The following is a 20,971-nucleotide window of genomic DNA, read 5'->3' as shown; positions in this document are numbered from 1 at the left end:
CAAGGGAATCCTAATAATAAATTACATCCCAGTGACAGTTGTAAAAAATCAATATTGCAAAACATAACCTTTTGAAAGCCAATTTTCATTTGCTCTGTCCTCCTTTGTTTATTTGCTTTTTAAAACTTAAAAAAAAAACAATTATAATGTCACAGGAAGTTGAAAAAAATGTACAGAGAAATCTCATGTACCCTTAATTTAGTTTCCCTCAATGGTACTATTTTAAAGCCATGAACACAGAAACAGAAAATGGGCTCTAATCTTCTAAATACTTACCAGAATGAGAATGAATCTCATGCCATCTTTCTTCATTTCGTCAATCAGGAGACTGAGGTTTTTGAAGTTGGGGCTGAGAGTGAAGTCCAGCTTCCGGTCCATGTAATCGATGTCTACATGCTGGACATCCTACAGGAAGGAGCAGCAAGATGCTGGGATCCTACAGCAGGACCCATCAGGGCACACAAACAGCTCTGCTAACCCTAGCCCAGGCCCCTCCTAATTTGTCCCATACCACCCCCACTTCTCACCCCCCACCCCCTATCACTGACTTTTCAATTCTGCTGATTGAAATTATTTTCTGATTCCTGCATACAGATCACCTGTCCCCATCCTTTTCCTTCTGTTTCTTTAACTGGAATTCTCTTTCCTTTCCCTCCCTTAATTCATGTCTTTTCCACTCTTCAAACTTGGTGAGCCTATCAAAGTGCTAGTTGAATGTTCAAGGTAGAAAGCAGGACTTCTCTGATTAATAGAATATATCTATTCCCCCACCCCTAGTAAACCTTATTGGATTTATTGACATTTAGAAGTATATTATTGTATAGCCTTCTAGACTGTATATTTCTGCCATTCCGTTCGGCTGGATGGTCCTTGGGATTAGAATATTGTCTTCTTTTTTCTCTAAACGGTACCAACCTAGGCTTCTGCATGTGAAAGTTACTCAATCCAAGATTGGTGACTGATGGCTACCATGGTCAATATCTAGTTTAAAAAAAAGAGATGCTGCTTTTTAGCCTGAAGAGGATAATCACTTGTATTGCCTTAAGACTCTAGGTAAAACTTGTTTGGGGAGCAGAGACTTGTACAAAAGTCAAAGCATGGAAAAGAACAAACTGTCATGTTATTAACACTGATCACTCTGGTGAGGTAGATCTCTGGATTTTTTCATCTTTTAATTTTCCTATCTTTTCTAATTTGCATTTAATAAGTATATGATAGAATAGTATATAAAAATAAAATACTTGAAGCCTGGATGAATGCTTCAAATTATCTTTGATGAGAATATCATTACACCTTATTTTCATCCAGTCATTAATTGTCCTCTAAACTCTCAGAAGGTGGACTGAAAGCAGAGAAAGAGCATGAATGATGAGAAACTGATGATTATGGAGAAGGAAGGGTATGCTATCTTGGAATTCTGCTTGCTGACAGCAGTGGACTGCACTTCTCGGGGCTTATGAAGGGGACTACATTGCCATTGTATGATATGCATATGAGTGCTTTAGAGAGGGTAAACACTTGATTTTTACTGCTTTCTTTCATATTGTCATTTTTTATTAATCCTTTCTAAGGACAGGGATCCCTGGGTGGCGCAGCGGTTTGGCGCCTGCCTTTGGCCCAGGGCGCGATCCTGGAGACCCGGGATCGAATCCCACGTCGGGCTCCCGGTGCATGGAGCCTGCTTCTCCCTCTGCCTGTGTCTCTGCCTCTCTCTCTCTCTCTCTGTGACTATCATAAATAAATAAATAAATAAATAAATAAATAAAAAAATCCTTTCTAAGGACAATCACAGTATAATCTAGAATTGTCATCTTCTTGATGTGATTCTCACTTAGAACTCCCTAGCATCATGGCTTAAGACCAGTTGTGCCTAGAGCGGGATATTCCCAGCAAAAGGCAGTGAGTAACAATATCCTTCAATCACACTGTTAATCACTGAAGAATTAATGCAACTTTCAATTTTGAACCCTTGATATAAAAGGGAGGCATGAAATTCAAAAAGCAATGTATTCCACACAAGACTAGCTCCACAACTATATTTTCCTATACTGAAGTAGTCATCAATAATTTCCCCAAAGACAATTTCAATCTGTAATTAGGTGCAAATTCCCATAACTAATTAAACCACAGACTGAGTGGGGGATTCATACATAGGGAATCTGGGCCGCCATCATTGCATCATACAATTGGGAGATCTCAATGTCATTCTGGTATCCATAGCGACTTAGTTGGAATCCCAAGGCCCAGTATGGAGTCATTGCTGGCCGACCAATCAACTAGAAAAAAAAAAAAAAGAGAGAGAGAGAAATGAATCCAGGAAGACTTTTTGGGGAAGGGAAGAAAAGTCTTATACTTGAAGCAACTTGAGCACTTCTACTGAGCCCTCTCCAGTCTAAGAGGCCTCTTCCAAGAAAAATAAGGAAGTCAAATAAATATGGAAAAACCATCAGCATGCAGAATGACAGAATGATAGAAAGTCTCCCGTGTTGTGAAGCTTCCACTCTGGGGAAGTTGAGAACTCAGGAGTTATTACCGATTAGAGATTCTTAGGTTACTTAGCATATAATTAAGAGGCATGTGGGGTATCTTTATGCCTTTATACCAGTAAGACTAAAACCTAACTTCAGGAAAGACAGCAATAATGTAGTAGGAATACCCAAGGGTGATAAAAACAAAAAATTAACCTATCTCAGTGCTAAGAACATGGTAATACCCAATAAACATTTGATGGTTTATCAATGCATAAAATGAATTCCAACCTCAGTGTATTGTTGAGTTACAAGCTCAGGGGTTGGCCCCAAAACAATATAAAAGTCCAAAATCCCTCCTGTGGTGCGGTATGTCAGGGCAGGAGTGGGCTGGAATGACACATCTGTTAAAAAAAAAAAAAGATAGATAGATAGATAGATAGATAGATAGATAGATAGATAGAAAGCAAGGAGTCCTTGGAGTGTATATCACCCAGATAAGAAATTTGCCCTAAAATGTACTCTTCTCTCTCTCTCTTTCCCTAATACCCTCCTCCTCTGGAAAGTCTTTTCTCATGTGGTGGAATAGATGGGTTTGCAGGTATAAGAAACATAATCTTAATCTCAACATCCCGTATCATGCTGTGAAAGGAAGTTAAACTGTCACAGTAAAATAAGGTCATGCAATTTGGTCAAATTTTTATGCATAATACCTGGCCTATAGCTTCTCATAAATCTAGAAGGAATGAATGAGGAAATGAATGGAAAGTCAGTTTATCTGTCCCATTTCCCTTGCCCTTGAATTTCTCTACTTCTATTGATATTCCAAACCCCAGGAAAATGGTCACAGCTAGTTATGGTGATACCCAAGGAACATGCCTCTGTCTTACCCATGGCATTGCTGTTTAGCAGGAGCACTCCATGGGCACTGCCATCTTCCTCCAGTGCCATGTAGTACGGGTGGACACCATAGGAATTCTTCTTGTACTGGGAGAGTCATAGGGGAAAGGAGGCAGTAAACACACACACACAAAATCCAAAAAGTTGTTTCTATGTCATAATCCAAACAGCAAGTTTCTACTCAATATTAAAGATTCAGCACAATGTCACATCCTTTATAAAACCATCTTTAATCTTCCCTTCCACCCAAGTAAAAAAATTCGGTGACATCCCCCTCCAAGCCCTCCTCATTTATTATTACATACTTCTAATATATTCCTGATTATTCTGGATTATCATTAGTTCTGCATCTCTCTCTCTTACTAGCCTCTGGAGAACAGACAGCATTTTATTAATTAAGACATGTACCTGACACATAGAATATACTAAATAAAAGTTTTGAAGTAAAATAGTCCATGGGGGAAAAATATGTCTGTCTTCTAGGAACAGAAGAGTATAACCTGTGGCTTATTTCATCTGAGAACAGAATTTATCAATATAAGGTGAAGCTGATTAATAGGGTGCTATATATGTACATACAGATTAAGATAAATTTACACAGGGAGAAAATGATTGAGAATCTTATTTTTCTGTGCTTACCGCTGGTGGCTCATCACGAGCAAACATTCCCCACATGGTCCAGTTCATATCTCTTCTGAAAGCTGTGTGCTCTGTCTCCCCAAAGCCATATATGTACTGAGAGGGGAGGCGAGTAGAAATGGAGAGGAACATGTCGTTGAAGGTGAAGCCAGGGAGCTGAGAATCCCAACTGCAACACAAAGGCATATCTCCGCACTACACTGATCATAGGCCAGAGCAAGCACAGGGCACACAGAGGAATTCTACTTGATTCTGAAGCCTCCTAAAGGAATGCACCACTGGATCCAGGTTCAAATACTGTGAGAGGACACAGCTTGTACCAATGGCCATGACTCACTGCCAACGTTTTGTCTTTGCATTTTTATTCTGTGGTCTGCAAGGCTGAGACCTCATTTTCTGGGTCATGGGCTCCTTGTATGCAAGGACTATGTCTCACTCATCTCTTTAGTTATCATTGCCTGGAGTATTAGTTTGAATACATGGATGAATAAATGAACAAGGTCTAAGCAAATTTCCCAACAGAAAAGTGCGAAGTTCTCAGAATGGCTTTTCTGGATGGGCCAAAGGAATTCTTAGCAAAGAAGGCAACTGACCAAAGTCAAACACACAGTCAAAGAGAGCCAAAAGCTGTCCATATGTGCATATACAGGTGATGGTTTTTACATGTATGGGGAATTGCAGCCCCAAGCAAAATCCAGACCTTCACTTCATTCCATTTGGCAGCAGGACAAGGGATGAGAAATGACAACTCTTTTCACATTTAACATTGTGAAAAGGCTTTAAGTCTACAGCACTGATAGAAGCAACGATTGTAAGAAGCTGTTTCTCTTTCCTTAGTAAAGTTTGCCCTCTCTCTGAGTCTTCTGTTATTTTGTAATGAGAGTATATAGAGCTGATTTTTATCCTAGGTTATCTATCACACTTATTAAAAAGAGTTTTCTGCTCTACTTAACAAGAGCAATGAGTAGAACATGCATTTTTCTTTTTCTGAAATCAAGCAACACTTATTTTAAGCCTCTGATTAATTTTTCTTGTTGAGTTAGTGACTAGTAGAAAATGGAGCAATAGATCTGCTCCCTGTAAACACAGACACACAGACACACACACACACACACACACACACACACACACTTATATTGTCTCTAAGATTAATATTTCATGTACATTAATTAGAATCACCATAATTAGATCTAGAACTACTTTAATGAGAACTAAGTAAATAATACTTACATTACGGTGCTGGAGTTTTTTCGTAGAATCTGGATCCCAAAAGGATTGTTCTGAATCCTGACATCATACAGACGGTTTTCAGGAGAGCCAGATGGAGAAGGAGGGGTGTTCAGAGGCACTGGGACCTCGTACCTTTTGTTTGTGGGATCAAAGATCTAACAAAGAGAGAGAAGGAGACTTTCTGATGGAATAATATTAGACCCAAAATGCCTCCTGCCAGCTCAAATAATTCAGTTCCCATGTTTTCTGGCCAGTTTGAATCATATTGGGAGGCATCAAATATCCCATAACATATAGATATGAAGCCCCTGCCACCTACAGTGCCCAATATGGATCCTGAACTCCAAAATGCCTCAGAAATGCCTATTCAAAGGCAGGGAGGGCACTTCCTCTAAATAATGTATGAATTATGTGTAAAGAATTTCATGGATAGAATAACTGCATGTATGTTTATGTGTATGTTTATGAATATGTACATGCAAGTAAATATGTAAGGTTATGTTTGAGCATGTATGTATATACCAGAAATTAGAGAACTGAGTTTTTATATGGACTCAGATCTTACTGGTTGAGCCTCCAGATGCTTAAGACAAGTTTTGTCCATAGCCTTGCTTCTCAAAATTGTGTTTCTCAGACCAAAAGCAGCAGTATAACCTAGAGGCCTGTGAGGAATGCAGAATCTCAGGCTCCCCCACCCCTCTACCTCCTGAATCTGAATCTTCATTTTCACAAGAGCCCGGGTGATTCCTCCAACATTACAGTGTGAAAAGCAATGTTTAGGGCTGAGTTGTCCAAGGTGGTATTGTCACTGGTGAGGCCCTGTAACCTTCTGAACTCGAGATTGATGCCCTGAACTCAGAAAAGTCCTAGAAGCTTCTGCCTGTCAGTTTCATCTTTTAGAAACTTAACTAAGGAATTTCTAGAACAGGAAAAGAAACATTTGAGGAGAGGCCTTCGTAGATGAATCAGAAAGTGTGTGGCACAGTTACCTCAGCTTCATTATGATATTAAAACCCCCTTCTGCTAGTCATCCCAAGCCCTAACAAGAGAAGCCTGCTTGTCCCTGTTGGGGAGTGACTGGCTTTGGAAATCATTCCTTGAGACCTCCTTATTTGGACACATAAAGATGACCTGGTGAGGCAGCTCCACCTGGTGTAGTCTCTGTCTATAATTCACCCAGCATCGGACCAACCAGCCACTTGTGGCCATTAAAGACTTGAAAGGTGCTAATCTGAATTGAGACTCACTATAAGTGCAAACTACACACCAAAATTTAAACAGTTTGTATGAATAAAAGATTCTAAAATATCTCAAAAATTGTGTTTGGATTACATGGTGAGGTAATATTTCAGCATCTCGGTTAAATAAAATGCTATTAACGTGAATTGCACTTGATTTTTTTTCAAATACATTCTTAGGAGTGTGGCTATTAGAAAATCTATGTGGTTCACGTTGTACATCCCTCAGAGCAGAGCTGTGGGTCTCAAAGTATGGCCCCCTGACCCGTAGCATCAGCATCACATGGAAGCATGTTAGGATTGTGGACTCTCAGGCTGGAAACTCTGGGGCTGAGACCTAGAAATCTGAGCTTTACCAAGACTTGTGGGTGATTCTGATGCTCTCTGAAGTTTAAGAACCACTGCTAGAGAAATAACTCTAACATCAGAAGTGAATTAATGCCACTTGTGTGAGTTTTCCACGTAGCAGACACATTTTTCACAGGGCTAAGAAGGGGTTATTTGAGGACACTGCTGACTGAGCAACTTGATAGTGAAGGCCATCCACAACCCTGGTGGTTCCAAGGTCACATCCCGGCTCTACCATGCTCCTAAGTCTCTGATCTTGACCTCTCTGGGCTGTGTTGCCTTTATCTATAAAATGAGGGATTGGGCACAACGGTGTTTCAATGACTTTCATCCACCTGGAGCTGTAAGAATTCCATGTTGAGGATCAGAACCTACACCACCTTGGCAATTACCTTGAACTGCAGCATGTTTTCTGTGTGGTAGATCACACTTAACTGGAGGAAGCTGACCGTTGCAGAGAGAGAGCCAGATGCCGAGGCTGCTCGGGCTGAGTTGGGGGCTCCCAGGTAGGCAAGCTCTGTGGTGATGCCCGTAGGCAGGTACTGGATGTTACTGGCAGCGTAGCTGGGGATGGTATCGTAGTAACAGGTGGGCACGCCAGGAAGAGTTGTGGACTGGAACAAGAGGAGAAACTCCCCATCAGCCTCTAACACTGCACTTCAAGGGTCTGATTCCTAAAGAAGTTGGTTCACACAGACTAAGTCTCTTACACCATGCCCGTTATCATGGCTTGAATTATGTTCCCCAGAAGATGTGAAGTCCCACCCTGGAATCCGTTTAGAGCTGAGTTGGAAAGTGACCTTATTTGGAAATAGGGTCTTAACAGATGATCAGGTTAAATGAGATCATTGGGATCAGCCTAACCCAATATGACCGGTGTCCTTATTAAAAGGGGAAATTTGGGCACAGAGATAGACTTGCACCCCATGAGAACCCCATGTGAGGATGAAGGTGGAGATCAGGCGATATTTTTATAAGCCAAGGAAGACCAAAGAGTGCCAGAGAACCACCAGAATCTAGGAGAAAAGTCTGGGACAGATTCTCTCTCCCTTTTCTTAGAAGAAACCAACTCTGCTGATGCCTTGATCTCAGACTCCTAGCTCCCAGAACACTGAGATAACAAATTTCTGTTGTTCTAAGTCACCTAGTTTGTGGTACTTTGCTATGACAGTGCCAACAAAATGAATACATCCATTTAAAAAACACATGCTCATTGGCCTCCTCCACTGGGTGGCAGGGAAGGGTCAACAGGAAGCCTGATCTGGAGACTGAAATCTTCAGGCAGGCTTCTGCTCCCGGTGTAGTGGCCTCACTGCCCCCATTGGACCTTGAGGTAATTACTTATTTTCTCTGGCTTTCATTCTATTTTTCAAATGAAAGAAATAGTTCTAGCTTACCTTCCACAAGAGCTGTCTAATATATGAAAGAAAAAATGACTTCAAATACTCAATGTACAACACATACCCAATGTATTATTGCTGTGTTAAAAATAAAAGTGGGTTTTTAAATGCTGTGGTTGGAGGAAAGAGAGAGCCAGAGTGGCAGTAAGTGTCTTCTGATTCAGGATATCTGAGGAAAACACTGACACCTATCATACGGAGTTAGCAAAATAATTCATCAGTTATTAATAAACTGATAACTTATCAGTTGATAAGTGTCATTTTCTTCCTGAAGGATGATTACTCTTCAACCCATCAACATCTGGGAAGTGTTTCTAGGTGTCTAATTACTCATGGGACACTTCCTGTTCACTGTGGTAATGTGCGCCCGATCATTACCTCCCAAAGGCACCCCCGCTGCCTGCAATTCTCCTCAGAGACAGCAGGGTCCTCAGGGTAGCAGTTGAATTTCTCCAGGTCACTGACTGGAAGTTTCCATCCAATGGAGAATTCTTGACCAAGTACCAGTCCCTTGAGATCACTGATCTTCACCACCTGAGGAAGAAGAAAGGAAGCCACGTGACAAACAGAACGAGGTTGAACCACCTGGATAATGTCCTTCCCTGATGATCTGGAAGGTGAGCTAGCCCTTCATCCAATACCACTTTGTCATGGGTTACTTGAAATATTATTTTTTATCCTTTGGGGCTTTTGACCTCCTTGTCGGGAAAATGAACTTGGCTTATTCTTGACCTTTCTCACCTCATGAAGTCACTGTGGAATATTGAATGGGAAGGGCTTCCATCAAGTTAAGGAGTATAGATCACAGGTAGGGCTGTCTTTGTCAGACTTATTGCCCTCTGGGTGTGGTGCTCACACATTGTAATAATGATGGCAGTAATAACAATAGTTAAACTTTACTGAGCATTTATATGGGCCAAGCACTGTGATAATCATTTCATATGCATTATCTCCATCGATCCTAGAAGGTAATCCTATGCTGCAAATTATATGGAAATTTCATTTTACAAAACAGAAAACTGAGGTTTAGAGAGATTTAATGCTTTGCCCAAGATCTCATAGCTAGGTGACGGCAGAGCTAAGATTGGCAACCAGGCTCTTAATTTTTTGTTCTCTGTACCTTCAAAAATGAAAGGGACCTGCCCTAAGAAATGGTGAATTTCCCAGTGCTTGAAATATTCAACTAACAATTGGAACCTTTTGTTAAAGATTAGCATGCAAGGAACTCATTCAATGAGAGCAGAACTGGATTACTCCTCGAGTTCTATTCAACTCTCCTTTTCTGTAATGGTATCAAAGTAGTGTGTCAATTGTGTCTCAGACAAAGAGAGTCTTTAGCTTAAATGAGAGGACAAACATGTAAATACTCTCCTGAACTAGGCCAATGTACTGAATCATATTTACACTCTATCACATCTGGGATCAGTAGGTCTAGTTTTAAATCTACCCAGAGAACTGCCTTCCCCCAGGGTCCCAACTCCCACTGTCCCCTTCAGCGTTCTGATGCAAGCAAAGCTCCAGAGTCCATGTTTAGCACGCGTGTTTCTCCTGCTGCAATGGCCCTGTAGTATGGTAGATTTTGCAGCAAGCCAGCTATCTCTGTAACTGCCCAAAGTCAAAAGAGCAAGAGAGAGCTGGCTGTCAGAATCTTAGGCCAGGGCTTTTGACAAGGGCCCTGCAAGGATGGAGGAGTCTCCTACCTTTGATGAAACATTGTAGTTAACATTTGAAACGGGGGTAGGAGAATTACTAAGTAAGACAGTAAAATCAGTAGGTTGCTTGTCCATTCCCAAGATTATGATATCTGTAAACATGAGGTTGTCAGGGTCCATATATGTATTATTTATAATTTTTGCCTGTAGCCGGTTCTAGGAAAAAACACACACACGCACACAAAAGCATCTGTTTAGAAATTGGGTACATCACCAAATACCATCAACATCTTTCTTTCTGACATCCAAGGTATGTCCTTTATCTCTGAAGCGCTAATTGGTATGTGGTGATCGTCCCCAGGGAATTTGTTGATCTAGACTTTTAATGGTATTCAATCTTACAGTAACATTTCATGTTTGCTTGATTCACTGGTTATTTATTGATTCTATTGCTCAGGAAGTACGTTCTTGACATCACAGAATTTCCAAGTGAGCAAGATGGGTATTCATAAAATGAACAAAAAGACACCAGCACCCACAGAAGCCTATTGGCAGAAAAAGATGAAGACAGACAGACAGACAGACACACACACACACACACACACACACAGAATGGCCCAAATACTGTTTTTCCTTTTTCTTTTAATGATAATGAGAATAGGAACTAAAATTTATGAACGTTTGCTCTGCGCCAGGCACAGTGCTCAGCACCTCATTCCATTGACAGCAAGCTATGAGGCTGAAGCTACAATGAGCCCATTCTTCAGATGAGAAGACTGAAGCCCAGGGGAAGCTGACAACCTTCACAGGGAACCACAGTTCAAAGGTGATGAAGTTGAGCTCTGGCCAAGGTGGAACTGAAGAATGAAGAAAAAAAGGCGGGGGGGACATTTTGATGTTTAAAAAGATTAGGTGACCCACAAGTGCGCCCAAATGATTTTTTGCAAAGGTGCAAAAGTACTGTAGTGGAGAAAAGAGAATCTTTTCAACAAATGGTGCTGGGATAGTCGGCCATCCTGTAGCCAAAAGCCAAATCTGTACCCAAATGTCACACTGTGTGTAGAAGTTAACTCAAAGCAGATCACAGACTTAAATGTAAAAGGTAAAACTAAAATTTTTAGGGAAAAAATAGGGGAAAATATTCAAGTTCTAGCGATAGAAAGAGTTTTACAGTGGACACCAAAAAGCACAATCCACAAAAGAAAAAAAAGTTAAATTAGACCCATCAAAATGTAAAACCTCTGCTCTGTGGAAGACTCTGTTGAAAGAATGAAAAGACATGTCTACAGGCAGATAAGAAATCTTTACAAACCATGGATCCAACAAAGAACTCCTCTCTAGAATGTATAAAGAACTCTGAAAACTAAACAGAGAAATCAGCCAAAAATAGTCAATGAAAAAATGGCTAAAAGAACTAGACAGACATTTCACCTAAGAGAATATACATGGAGGCAAATGAAAAGATGGTCAACATCATTAGATATCAGAGAAATACTAACTGAAACCACAATAATATGTCATTATACCCTTATCAGAATGGCTAAGATTTAAAAAATGTGACAACATAAATGCTGATTATGATGCAGAGAAACTGGGTGGGAATGCAAAATGGTCTGGCCACTCTGAAAACCAGCTTGGCAGCTCCTCACAAAATGAAACATGCAACTCCTGTAAGACCCAGCAACTGGCTCTTGGCCAACCTCAGACAAATGAAAATCTGTCCATAAATGTTCAAAGTAGCTTTATTTGTAATAGCTACGACTGGAAAAAACCCAGATACTCTTTATTAAGTGACTGATTAAACAAACATCTAGATCTTGGAATGCTCCTCAGCAACAAGAAGGAATAGGCTTTTCATATGCCACAACTTGGGTGAATTTTGAGAGAATTTTGCTGAGTGAAAGAGAAGCCAGTTCTAAGCTTACATGCTGTATGATTCTATCCACATAACATTCTTGAAAGGACAAGATGTTTCCATGAGGAGAAACGGGGTGAAGGGGACAACGGGGCTCTCAGTATTACTTCTTACAACTACATGAGGCTCTAGAATTATCTCAAGATAAAAAGGATAATTAAAAAAAATGCTTTCTTATTCTTTATTCTTTCTTAAAAGAAAGGCAGAATAAAGGAAAGAGATCCCCCACAAAAGAAATCTTCGCTCACACATAATCAGACTTCCAAGAAAATCAAATTAGAATTCTCACATCCTCTGCTAGCATTACTGCTTTCCTTCCTGTTGGTCCCTTTGGGAGACAGAGACGAGGCAAGGGATGATCTATAGTTTTTGGTATCTCCCAACCTCTCAACACCACCACTTAATACCTGTGTCCAAGGCCAAGTTTGGGGGCTGGAAAAGAAGGCCGTTATGGGAGAACCTCCGAAAGGCCCCATACCACTCATCACCTATTCACATCCCTACCCACATCCCACATATACTTGCGTGGGAACACACACACACACACACACACACACACACACACACCATCCTCCCAGGACACATCCCAGAAGCCAGGACTCATACTCATATCAAACTCAGAGACAATGAATTTTTTTCCAAAGAACCCCCCAATTTCTAAAAAAAAAAAAAAAAAAAAAAGAACCCCCCAATTTCTTCACTGAAGTCATACTGATTTTTGATAGGCTTAGATATCTAACATAGATTAAAAACTCTCATATTTTCTGGGACCATCATGGCCACAAGACCATGATGAGTGGTCCTGTTCCAAATGACCAAGCATCATAGCAAACCAAAAACTCAAAAAGGTATCACAGAAAAGAATGTACACTGTGTGTTCCTCAAAAATTGTACTTACCGAGGTGACAGAAAAATTATACAGAATATACTTTTCAGTTACAGTATCTAAAAGAGGAAAATAGAGGAGGACTCATTATTATAGGAAGTTGAGGAGCCTTGAGGTCATGCTTTTCCCTTCTCTATCTCTGCTTATCCAGGTTCTGCCCATTTTTGTCAAATCTCCCAACAAGTTTCCTGGACTGCTTCAGCCAAACCTAACTGCTTCACCCTCTGAACTCCTGTGGCACTTCGTGGCACCATTTTGCTGGCACTTAAAACATCATGACTTGTACGTATAGTCATCCACATGCACATTGTATCTATCCTGCTGGATCAAGAGTTCCTCAGGGGCAATGCCTACATCTTACTCAATTTATATCCCCTGCGCAATAATATGTATTGCATACAGTACAATAATAAGTAGCCAACAAATATTAATAAATGCTAATTCTACACAGGGCAGGATTTTTATATAATCACAGATCACAAGCTTATGGAGTTACTTCCATGAGAATCTTATAGTGGAAAAGCACACTATACCAATTAGGTGCTTCCCCTTCAATAGTAACCAAAGCAGTATTTTACAAATCGATTAACAAAAGGTATTATTTGGTATTGGTAGAGAGACCCAAAAAAGAGAGTAATTAAACTAAACCCAATAATGTCTGTCGCTTTGGTAGTCAATAATATATGAGTTGCTCATCTGAAGTCGATTTTAATGCATCATACTTGGCTAACCGAACCTTTAGGATAAATTGATTCTAAACTTAAAGAAATAAGCATCGATGATAACAGAGTTAGTGCCACACTGGACAGCTTGTAATGATTACTTTTCACTGAGAACTCCAGGGAGGGCACCACAGGGAAGCCTACCTTTAGATACACCATCATCCCAGTACAGCTCTCCCTGTGCTTCTCTCTTATAGTCCAAGGCAACAATGAGTCCCAGGGAATTCTTCCGACTATAAAACAGCATCTCTCAGTTTCAGAGAATGAAGAAGACATAGAACTTTGTTCAACCAGCCCCTTTCATGCCTCAGGGACAGTCAAACTATTGTCATCCCCAGCTTGCTAGTGATAAGCAGCAACACAGAGAGTACATTGCCCATGGCAACACATCTGGTAGTAATAGTGCTGGGGTCTGCACCTGAACATCCTGGCTCTTGACCTTAGAAGCTATGTTTGCTTCCATGTGATAACTCTCACCTCCTATTTAACTCAAGGGAATCTCCTTGAAGACAGTTTCTGGCCATAGGGAAATCCTCACAAATGATTGTCTGGGCTGTTCTTAAAGTCTGATTCAATTTCCAAGTGAAAGACTCTAGACAGTGAAGGAACTGAGGCTACCTTACCCACTAAATGAACATGAAGGCGCCACTTTGGGGCTGACCTTGAAAGGAAGGGGAGTGATTATTGACTAGAGATGTTTTTCCTTGATCTATCCACTTTTAGTGTCCATTTGTCTGTCCCTTAACATGCTCCCCTTGAAGCATCAGAATAGTCACACCTTAGAAGAGTGTGAAATCACTTACCTGATTTCCGTGGTTGTGCTGGGTTGCTGGGTGGGAAATATGAAGCCTCCTCGGAGGTGAAGTCCTATCTTATCAAGTGGCAGCTGCATCTCCACTGATTGTTTCCTCCACTGCATGGCTACCCCCTAACCAACAGAAGGACAACAGAGCAGATAATGGACTGTTAGAGTAGGAGGGACCATGCAGATCCTCTAGTTCAGTTGCCTCATTTGAAATAAGTCAGTGAAAGAAGGACAAATACTGTATGATTTCACTCACATGTGGAATTTAAGAAACAAACAGATGAACTGGGGGGGGGGGGGAGAGAGAGGCAAACCAGAAAATAGACTCTTAACCATAGAGAATACACTGAAGGTTGCTGGAGGGGAGGTAGGTGAGGGATGGCTTAAAAGGGTAATGGACATGAAGGAGGGCACCTGTTTGTGATGAGCACCGGGTGTTATATGTAAGTGATGAATCACTAAATTTTACTCCTGAAACTAACATTACACTGTATTCCAACTAACTGGAATTTAAATAAAAACCTGAAAAAGAAAGAGAGAAAAAGAAAGAAAGAAAGAAAGAAAGAAAGAAAGAAAGAAAGAAAGAAAGAAAGAAAGAAAGAAAGAGGAAAGGAAAGAAAGAAAAGCAGAGACTCCCCAAAACAAAGGGTTTCCCAAGGCATAATTGAAATAGGTAGCAGATCTGAGACTCAGTGGTTTGTATTATTTGGGTTACACAGTGCAGTGATTCTTTCACAACTGTGCTTTCATTCACTAGGGTATCAGAGCTTCACAGTACCCAGGTTGATACAGTGAAAAGTGCCCTAAACCTACCCCAGTTATTCAAATTATTTCATAGTACATCTAGAAGGGCCTTCCTCATAGAAAATTACCCTCTATCAACCAAATGTAAAATCTTGTGCTATCATCCTACCCCAAGATCCCAGGACTCCTGCCTTAGAATTGCCCTCTGCTAGGGGCTGGTCTCTGATCCAAGCAGGGCAGCCTTACTTACGGTCTCGTAGTCGTACCAGATGGCGTCCGGTATGTATGCTTTCACTAGGTCCACACCCTAGGGAAATACCGATAATGAGCAACATCAGCATGCCCCTTATAGTTTACATACCTCATGTGTGGTTGCACATGCTTATCTGCACAATCCTGAGATGGTTGGGACCATCCCATTCTACAGGTACAAATACAGGTACCCAAAGCATAGCTGTGCCTAGAAATTAAGTTTGTTTTGTTTTGAGGGTCCTGAACCTTTTAAGAGAAGTAGAGAAAGTTGATTCACTGTATAATCTAACAAGTTAGATTACTTGTGTTACATGTGTAATCTAACAAGTGGGAGGAGACTGAGACAGCCAGGTCTCCTGGAGAGCCTTCTAGCAGGACCTCTGCTGGTCACAGCACCTGCCAAGAGATGGGCCTTTGACATGAGTATATTGGCGATCTCTCATGTTTATAAAGTGAGCAGCATAACCCTGATCCCTCCCCCACACTGCCCCACTCGTACTTTGGGAGAGTATGTGTGGTCCTTCATATCTGAAGGGAAGGAAGTAACACCCTTCCCTTGCCCAGACCTCTCTCCCTTGCCCAGACCTCTCTCCCACCCTGCCCAGACCTCTCTCCCACCTCTTCTCTTTTCCCAGCCCAACCTCAAGAACACATGTCCTCTGGTTAAAAGGAAGCACAGGGCAGCCCCAGTGGCACAGCGGTTTAGCGCCGCCTGCAGCTCAGGGCGTGATCCTGGAGACCCTGGATTGAGTCCCACGTCAGGCTCTCTGTATGATGCCTGCTTCTTTCTCTGCCTCTCTCTCTCTCTCTCTCTCTCTCTCTCTGTCTCTATGAATAAATAAATAAAATCTTAAAAAAAAAAAGGAAGCACAGACAGATGGCCAGCCCAGACTTACAAGGCATTTAAAGTCTGTCAATCCATAGTCATATGCTTAAGAAAGCAAGCCTTAAGGTAATTTTGCAAAATATAAATTGTTTTGCTTGGTGGGGCAGGAGGACCAAGTATTAATTTTTCTAATTTCCAAACTTTCATGATCGATCTCTCTCTTTCTCTCTCTCTCTCTCTCTCTCATTCATTTATTTATATTTAAATGCAGTCATAGATACTCCAGACTTAGCTTATTCAGCTATAGAGCCACGGGGACAAGTGTGATATTCTAATCCCATTGTTCGGATTATAAACACACCTCATATAAAACAGGGGTGATGAGGAGTCCAGGCCCCCATAAGAACTGCTCGTGCACATCCCATGTAGCTGGGTCCTGATAGAACCTGGAAAACAGAAAAGGGAGATGAAGCCCCCAGTACAGGGCAACAGCACACTAGGTGGACTAACCTTGTTACCACTAACAAGGCAAGTGAAATTAATGATCTGAAAGAGATTCTTTGTGGGTCAAGAAACTCACTCATGGACCAGTGGCCTTGCTACAGTATCCCCCCGGGTGTGAGCTCGGTAGAAAAGGGTGTAGAGGTAGGGCAGCAGGGTGTAGCGGATGTTCAGGTAATGTCTGGAGGATTTCAGCAGCAGAGAGTGTTCACCAAAGGCAGCGGGATCCTGGTCCTAGAAGAAAATGAAACAAATATTAGAGATTTCCATCATGTTTTAAAAGTTTGTTCCCTTATAAAAGAAGCTTTCCCAGATGAAAGTAGCCATGTTCTTCAACTTGGATGATATCAGAACATTTCCAAAACTAAAAGGACCTTGGTACTGTTTCTTTATTTTATAGATGAAACACAGGACAAAAGATTCCATGATTCTCCCAAGGTAAAAGCAGAGTGGGGAGTTTATATTTGACATGTGTCTTCTGATCTCGGTCTGTGGTAGCCTCAAGGGGGATACATACAGAATTTCATAGAGAGGGCCACCTGGGTGGTGCAGTCAGTTAAGCATCAGACTCTTGGTTTCAGCTCAGGTCAAGATCCCAGGGGCTCAGAACTCAGCACGGAGTCCATTTGGGACTCTCTCCCGCTCCCTCTGCCCCTCACATGCACACTTTCTCTCTCTCTCTCTCAAAATAAATAAATACTTAAAAAAAAAAAAGGAGGTTGTCATGGAGATAAAGGGGTTATAGTGGCCCTGTTCCCTTCTTAGCTGATCTAAATTATTGTTATGTATTATGTTTCTCCATTGCCTACCATCATATTCTATAATTCATCTTTTCCTTTCCATGCAATTTTATGAATCTGCAATATTAAAATTTACATCTAGTTCTGTCTGTAACGTTTTCACCACCAATATTTGTTTTCTTTTCTCTACCCCAAAGACAGTGACCTCTATTTTTTTCTTCAAAATACATTGTGCAAAGAAATCATGACTTTATCCAAGAGCAAAGACAGAACCCTTTAGAAGGTAAATCTAATTTTCTTAGGACCCACAAACAGAAATTTTCCATTAATGAGGAGACTTATTTAGTTCATTTTCCTTGCAATTTCTAAGATATGAAAGATAATGTATGTCATATTGAGATGCATCATCCTGTACTGTATTACTGAGACTGAATTTTAGAGAAAATTACCTAAATTTATTCCTTTCTTTTGTTCCTAAAGATGCTCATTTCCTCCCTTCAAGGGGATTAGAAAGTAGAGCAGTCTATTGCAGGAGACCACTCCACACCCCCAGTGTAGGGCTCATGAAAACCCTGAGGCCAAACACCAATGAAAAATAATACTCCAAAGCCTCCATCACTCTGGTCTCCAACCAAGAAGGTATAGAGCTGCACTGTTCACCATGGTGGCCACATGCCACATGGAGCTTTTGAACACCTGAGATGTAGTTAGGAAGACTGAGGAACGGAACTTTAATTTTACTTGACTTTAGTGAATTTAAATATAATCCTAAAAACTGAATATTTTTAAATAAATATTTTTAAATAAAATAAAGAATAAAAATAAATAAAATATTTTAAAATATGTTCCCATTAACTATAACTTTATTGTTTTGGTTCATTGCACTCCAACTGCTGAAAACTTAGCACTTAAATTGAGATGTACAATGAGTGTAAAATGCTCTTGAGGGGATCCCTGAGTGGCTCAGGAGTTTAGCACCTGCCTTCGGCCCAGGGCGTGATCCTGGAGTCCTGGATCGAGTTCCACATCAAGCTCCCTGCATGGAGCCTGCTTCTCCCTCTGCCTGTGTCTCTGTCTCTCCCTCTCTCTGTGTATCTCATGAAAAAATAAATAAAATCTTTTTTAAAAATGCTCTTGAATTTTGAAGACTTAATAGAGAGAAAACAATATAAAATATCTATTTGACAATATTTTATATTCAACACAGGTTGAGGGGATCCCTGGGTGGCTCAGCAGTTTAGTGGCTGCCTTTGGCCCAGGGCATGATCCTGGAGTCCTGGGATCGAGTCCTGCATCAGGTTCCCTGCATGGAGCCTGCTTCTCCCTCTGTGTCTTTGCTTCTCTCTATATATCTCTCATAAATAAATAAATAAATAAATAAATAAATAAATAAATAAATATCTTTAAAAAATAAACTCAGGTTGAAATGATAATGTTATAGATAGATAGATAGATAGATAGATAGATAGATAGATAGATAAATATCTTTAAAAAATAAATTCAGGTTGAAATGATAATGTTATGGACATATTGAGTTACATAAAATATACTTCACATGATTGCTTCCGTTTCTTTTTTTTTTTTTTTTAAGATTTTATTTATTTATTCGTGGGAGACAGAGAGAGAGAGAGAGGCAGAGACATAGGCAGAGGGAGAAGCAGTCTCCATGCAGGGAGCCTGATGTGGGACTCGATCCCGGGACTCCAGGAACATGCCTTGAGCCAAAGGCAGGTGCTAAACCACTGAGCCACCCAGGTGTCCCTGTTTCTTTTTACTTTTTAAATTTACATTTTTTTTTAATTTTTTTTTAATTTTTTTTTTAATTTTTTTTTTAAATTTTTTTTTTTAAATTTACATTTAAACTTAATATGTGACACTCATTATCATTCTATTGCATAGGACTAAAGGAAGGACAGGAAAACAAGCACTATGACTTAGTAGACTAAGTGATCTGAGCACCCTTATTTATCTGCTTCCAAGCCGTCTCATGAGGAAGGCAACCTGCCTTCCTCCCAGCCAGCTGCTTCAAAGTTCAGAAATAACTCCTCTCTCTCCAGATCACAAACTGGACAGTCCTGGGATAAAATTCTTTGATGATTTGGCCATGAATCTTTTCCCAGGTTAGAGACATATCATCAGACAAGTCAAGAATGGGTCCTAAAATCATCCTCAGTAAGTTATTCTGTTGATCCTAGTAAGAACTAACCTACTCAATTTTGAAATACTCCAAGTGCAGATTACATTAAAATAAAGGGCATTCCACCTTACTTGCTCTTGCCATCGTCCTAAACGTCTCCTTAACAGGAGCTCTGAGCTCACTTCTATGTATTCACCCATCAAAAACATGATTTTTGGATAGAAAAGGACAAAAGAGTGAAAAGTAGTGAGTGGGGGACAGGGTCTCCCAAATTATTCATAGAAAGATCGGATGAATTTTTCACCTTGTAACAAGGTGAAAAAAAATCTTCAGATCACTGGCCTGCCACTCCCTAAACTATCCCTCCTTGCTCCTCCAAATCTAGAATTGGCTTCCCTTGTATTGTTTGAGATAGAATACCAGTGGACTCCAATTGTCCCGTCTTATATAAGGAGGTAACAGAAGTAATGGATAGCAGCACCACAGAAACTCTAACAACCTTCACACCTTCGTTGGTGAGTTTTAAAAAAATCAATATCAATCACAATAAAATCATCCAATATGTATGAACTTCCCATGCACCTTTATCCCAATACTCTTGCTTTTTAGGTATATGACCAAAAATTTATCTATTTTCTTTCTACACTAATAGCCAAACTATAGGATTTTTTTTTAATTCTTTTTGAGAACAAGTAGATAAGACAACCCAAGAAATTTCTGTTGCCTCTCTTGGGGACCTTACCCTGAACTCAGGTCCATTGTGATTCCTCGATAGTGGATAAAATGCTCCAAGCTGCATCCATCTTGTGCAGAGGTCCTCTGTGACATTTTTTGTATAACCGCAGATGTTGGCACCTACCTGGAGAATTAGCACATATACAGAGTGGTCAGTGATAGTGGAGAAAGCACTGACTCTATACATGTGGTAAGGGGGAAAATACCTAATTTCCATCATTCCATGCTTACAGAGATCCCAGGCTTTCAGAGCCAGCCTCAGCCAAATGGAAGAAAGCAGCAAATGTGCATCATGAATCAGCTTCCAAGAACTCATCTCAGTGTTCAGTTCCCAATTTCATACTTTGCTATTCACTGATGCTTCGCTAATGGAAATTTTCTGTGATGCTAACATATTTTACTTATGGTGTTTCCATGCTAACTTCAGAGATTCCATGGATGACTACCCAATGATAAAGTTTTACCATTCTATCTTCAAATGACAGTTCATGCCACATATAAAAATGGATTCTCTAATACATACCGCAAGGAGACATATACTCCTTGGTCGTCAGACATCTCAGAGACTAACAAAGGAAAGAATGCCAAAGGACAAAAGGTTAAGGTTCTTTGGTTGAAAGTAAAACTCACCATGGGGATACCAAATAGGTTGAACTCAAGGATACTTGGGATGGACCATCGGAGATCATCCCATGTGGCGGCATTATCCCCCAACCAATGTCCAGCAAATTTGCCAGATCCAGCAAAAGTAGAGCGGGATAAGATGAAGTTATTTTTTCCGGGAAAGATATTCTCCATGGCCCTGAAAAGGAATACAATCGATTGAAGATGAG

At 40.5% G+C, this 20,971-nt stretch overlaps 1 protein-coding gene across 2 annotated transcripts in view; it reads right to left on the bottom strand.

Moving 5' to 3' along the window:
- Nucleotides 1-20,971, bottom strand: part of LOC140605253 (probable maltase-glucoamylase 2) — an 87,348-nt gene that overhangs the window by 30,779 nt on the left and 35,598 nt on the right. For both annotated transcript variants that reach the window (XR_012007962.1, XM_072777488.1), the window contains exons 16-32: nucleotides 20,769-20,940; nucleotides 20,146-20,262; nucleotides 16,606-16,760; nucleotides 16,387-16,471; nucleotides 15,198-15,254; nucleotides 14,202-14,326; nucleotides 13,543-13,631; nucleotides 12,689-12,735; nucleotides 9,924-10,091; nucleotides 8,602-8,757; nucleotides 7,216-7,437; nucleotides 5,238-5,392; nucleotides 4,008-4,176; nucleotides 3,359-3,455; nucleotides 2,760-2,872; nucleotides 2,151-2,276; nucleotides 277-405 (exon numbers count right to left, since the gene is read on the bottom strand). Coding sequence is in view for 1 of the 2 variants with exons in the window: in XM_072777488.1 (XP_072633589.1) it covers nucleotides 277-405; nucleotides 2,151-2,276; nucleotides 2,760-2,872; nucleotides 3,359-3,455; nucleotides 4,008-4,176; nucleotides 5,238-5,392; nucleotides 7,216-7,437; nucleotides 8,602-8,757; nucleotides 9,924-10,091; nucleotides 12,689-12,735; nucleotides 13,543-13,631; nucleotides 14,202-14,326; nucleotides 15,198-15,254; nucleotides 16,387-16,471; nucleotides 16,606-16,760; nucleotides 20,146-20,262; nucleotides 20,769-20,940 (2,182 nt within the window). In the remaining variant the exon portion in view is untranslated. The remainder of the gene's footprint in view (nucleotides 1-276; nucleotides 406-2,150; nucleotides 2,277-2,759; nucleotides 2,873-3,358; nucleotides 3,456-4,007; nucleotides 4,177-5,237; nucleotides 5,393-7,215; nucleotides 7,438-8,601; nucleotides 8,758-9,923; nucleotides 10,092-12,688; nucleotides 12,736-13,542; nucleotides 13,632-14,201; nucleotides 14,327-15,197; nucleotides 15,255-16,386; nucleotides 16,472-16,605; nucleotides 16,761-20,145; nucleotides 20,263-20,768; nucleotides 20,941-20,971) is intronic.

The sequence above is a fragment of the Canis lupus genome, chromosome 15 (genome assembly GCF_048164855.1).
Source record: "Canis lupus baileyi chromosome 15, mCanLup2.hap1, whole genome shotgun sequence".
Taxonomy (NCBI): Eukaryota; Metazoa; Chordata; class Mammalia; order Carnivora; family Canidae; genus Canis; species Canis lupus.
Note: the sequence above shows the minus strand (reverse complement) of the source record. Positions and strands in the feature narration are given on the sequence as shown.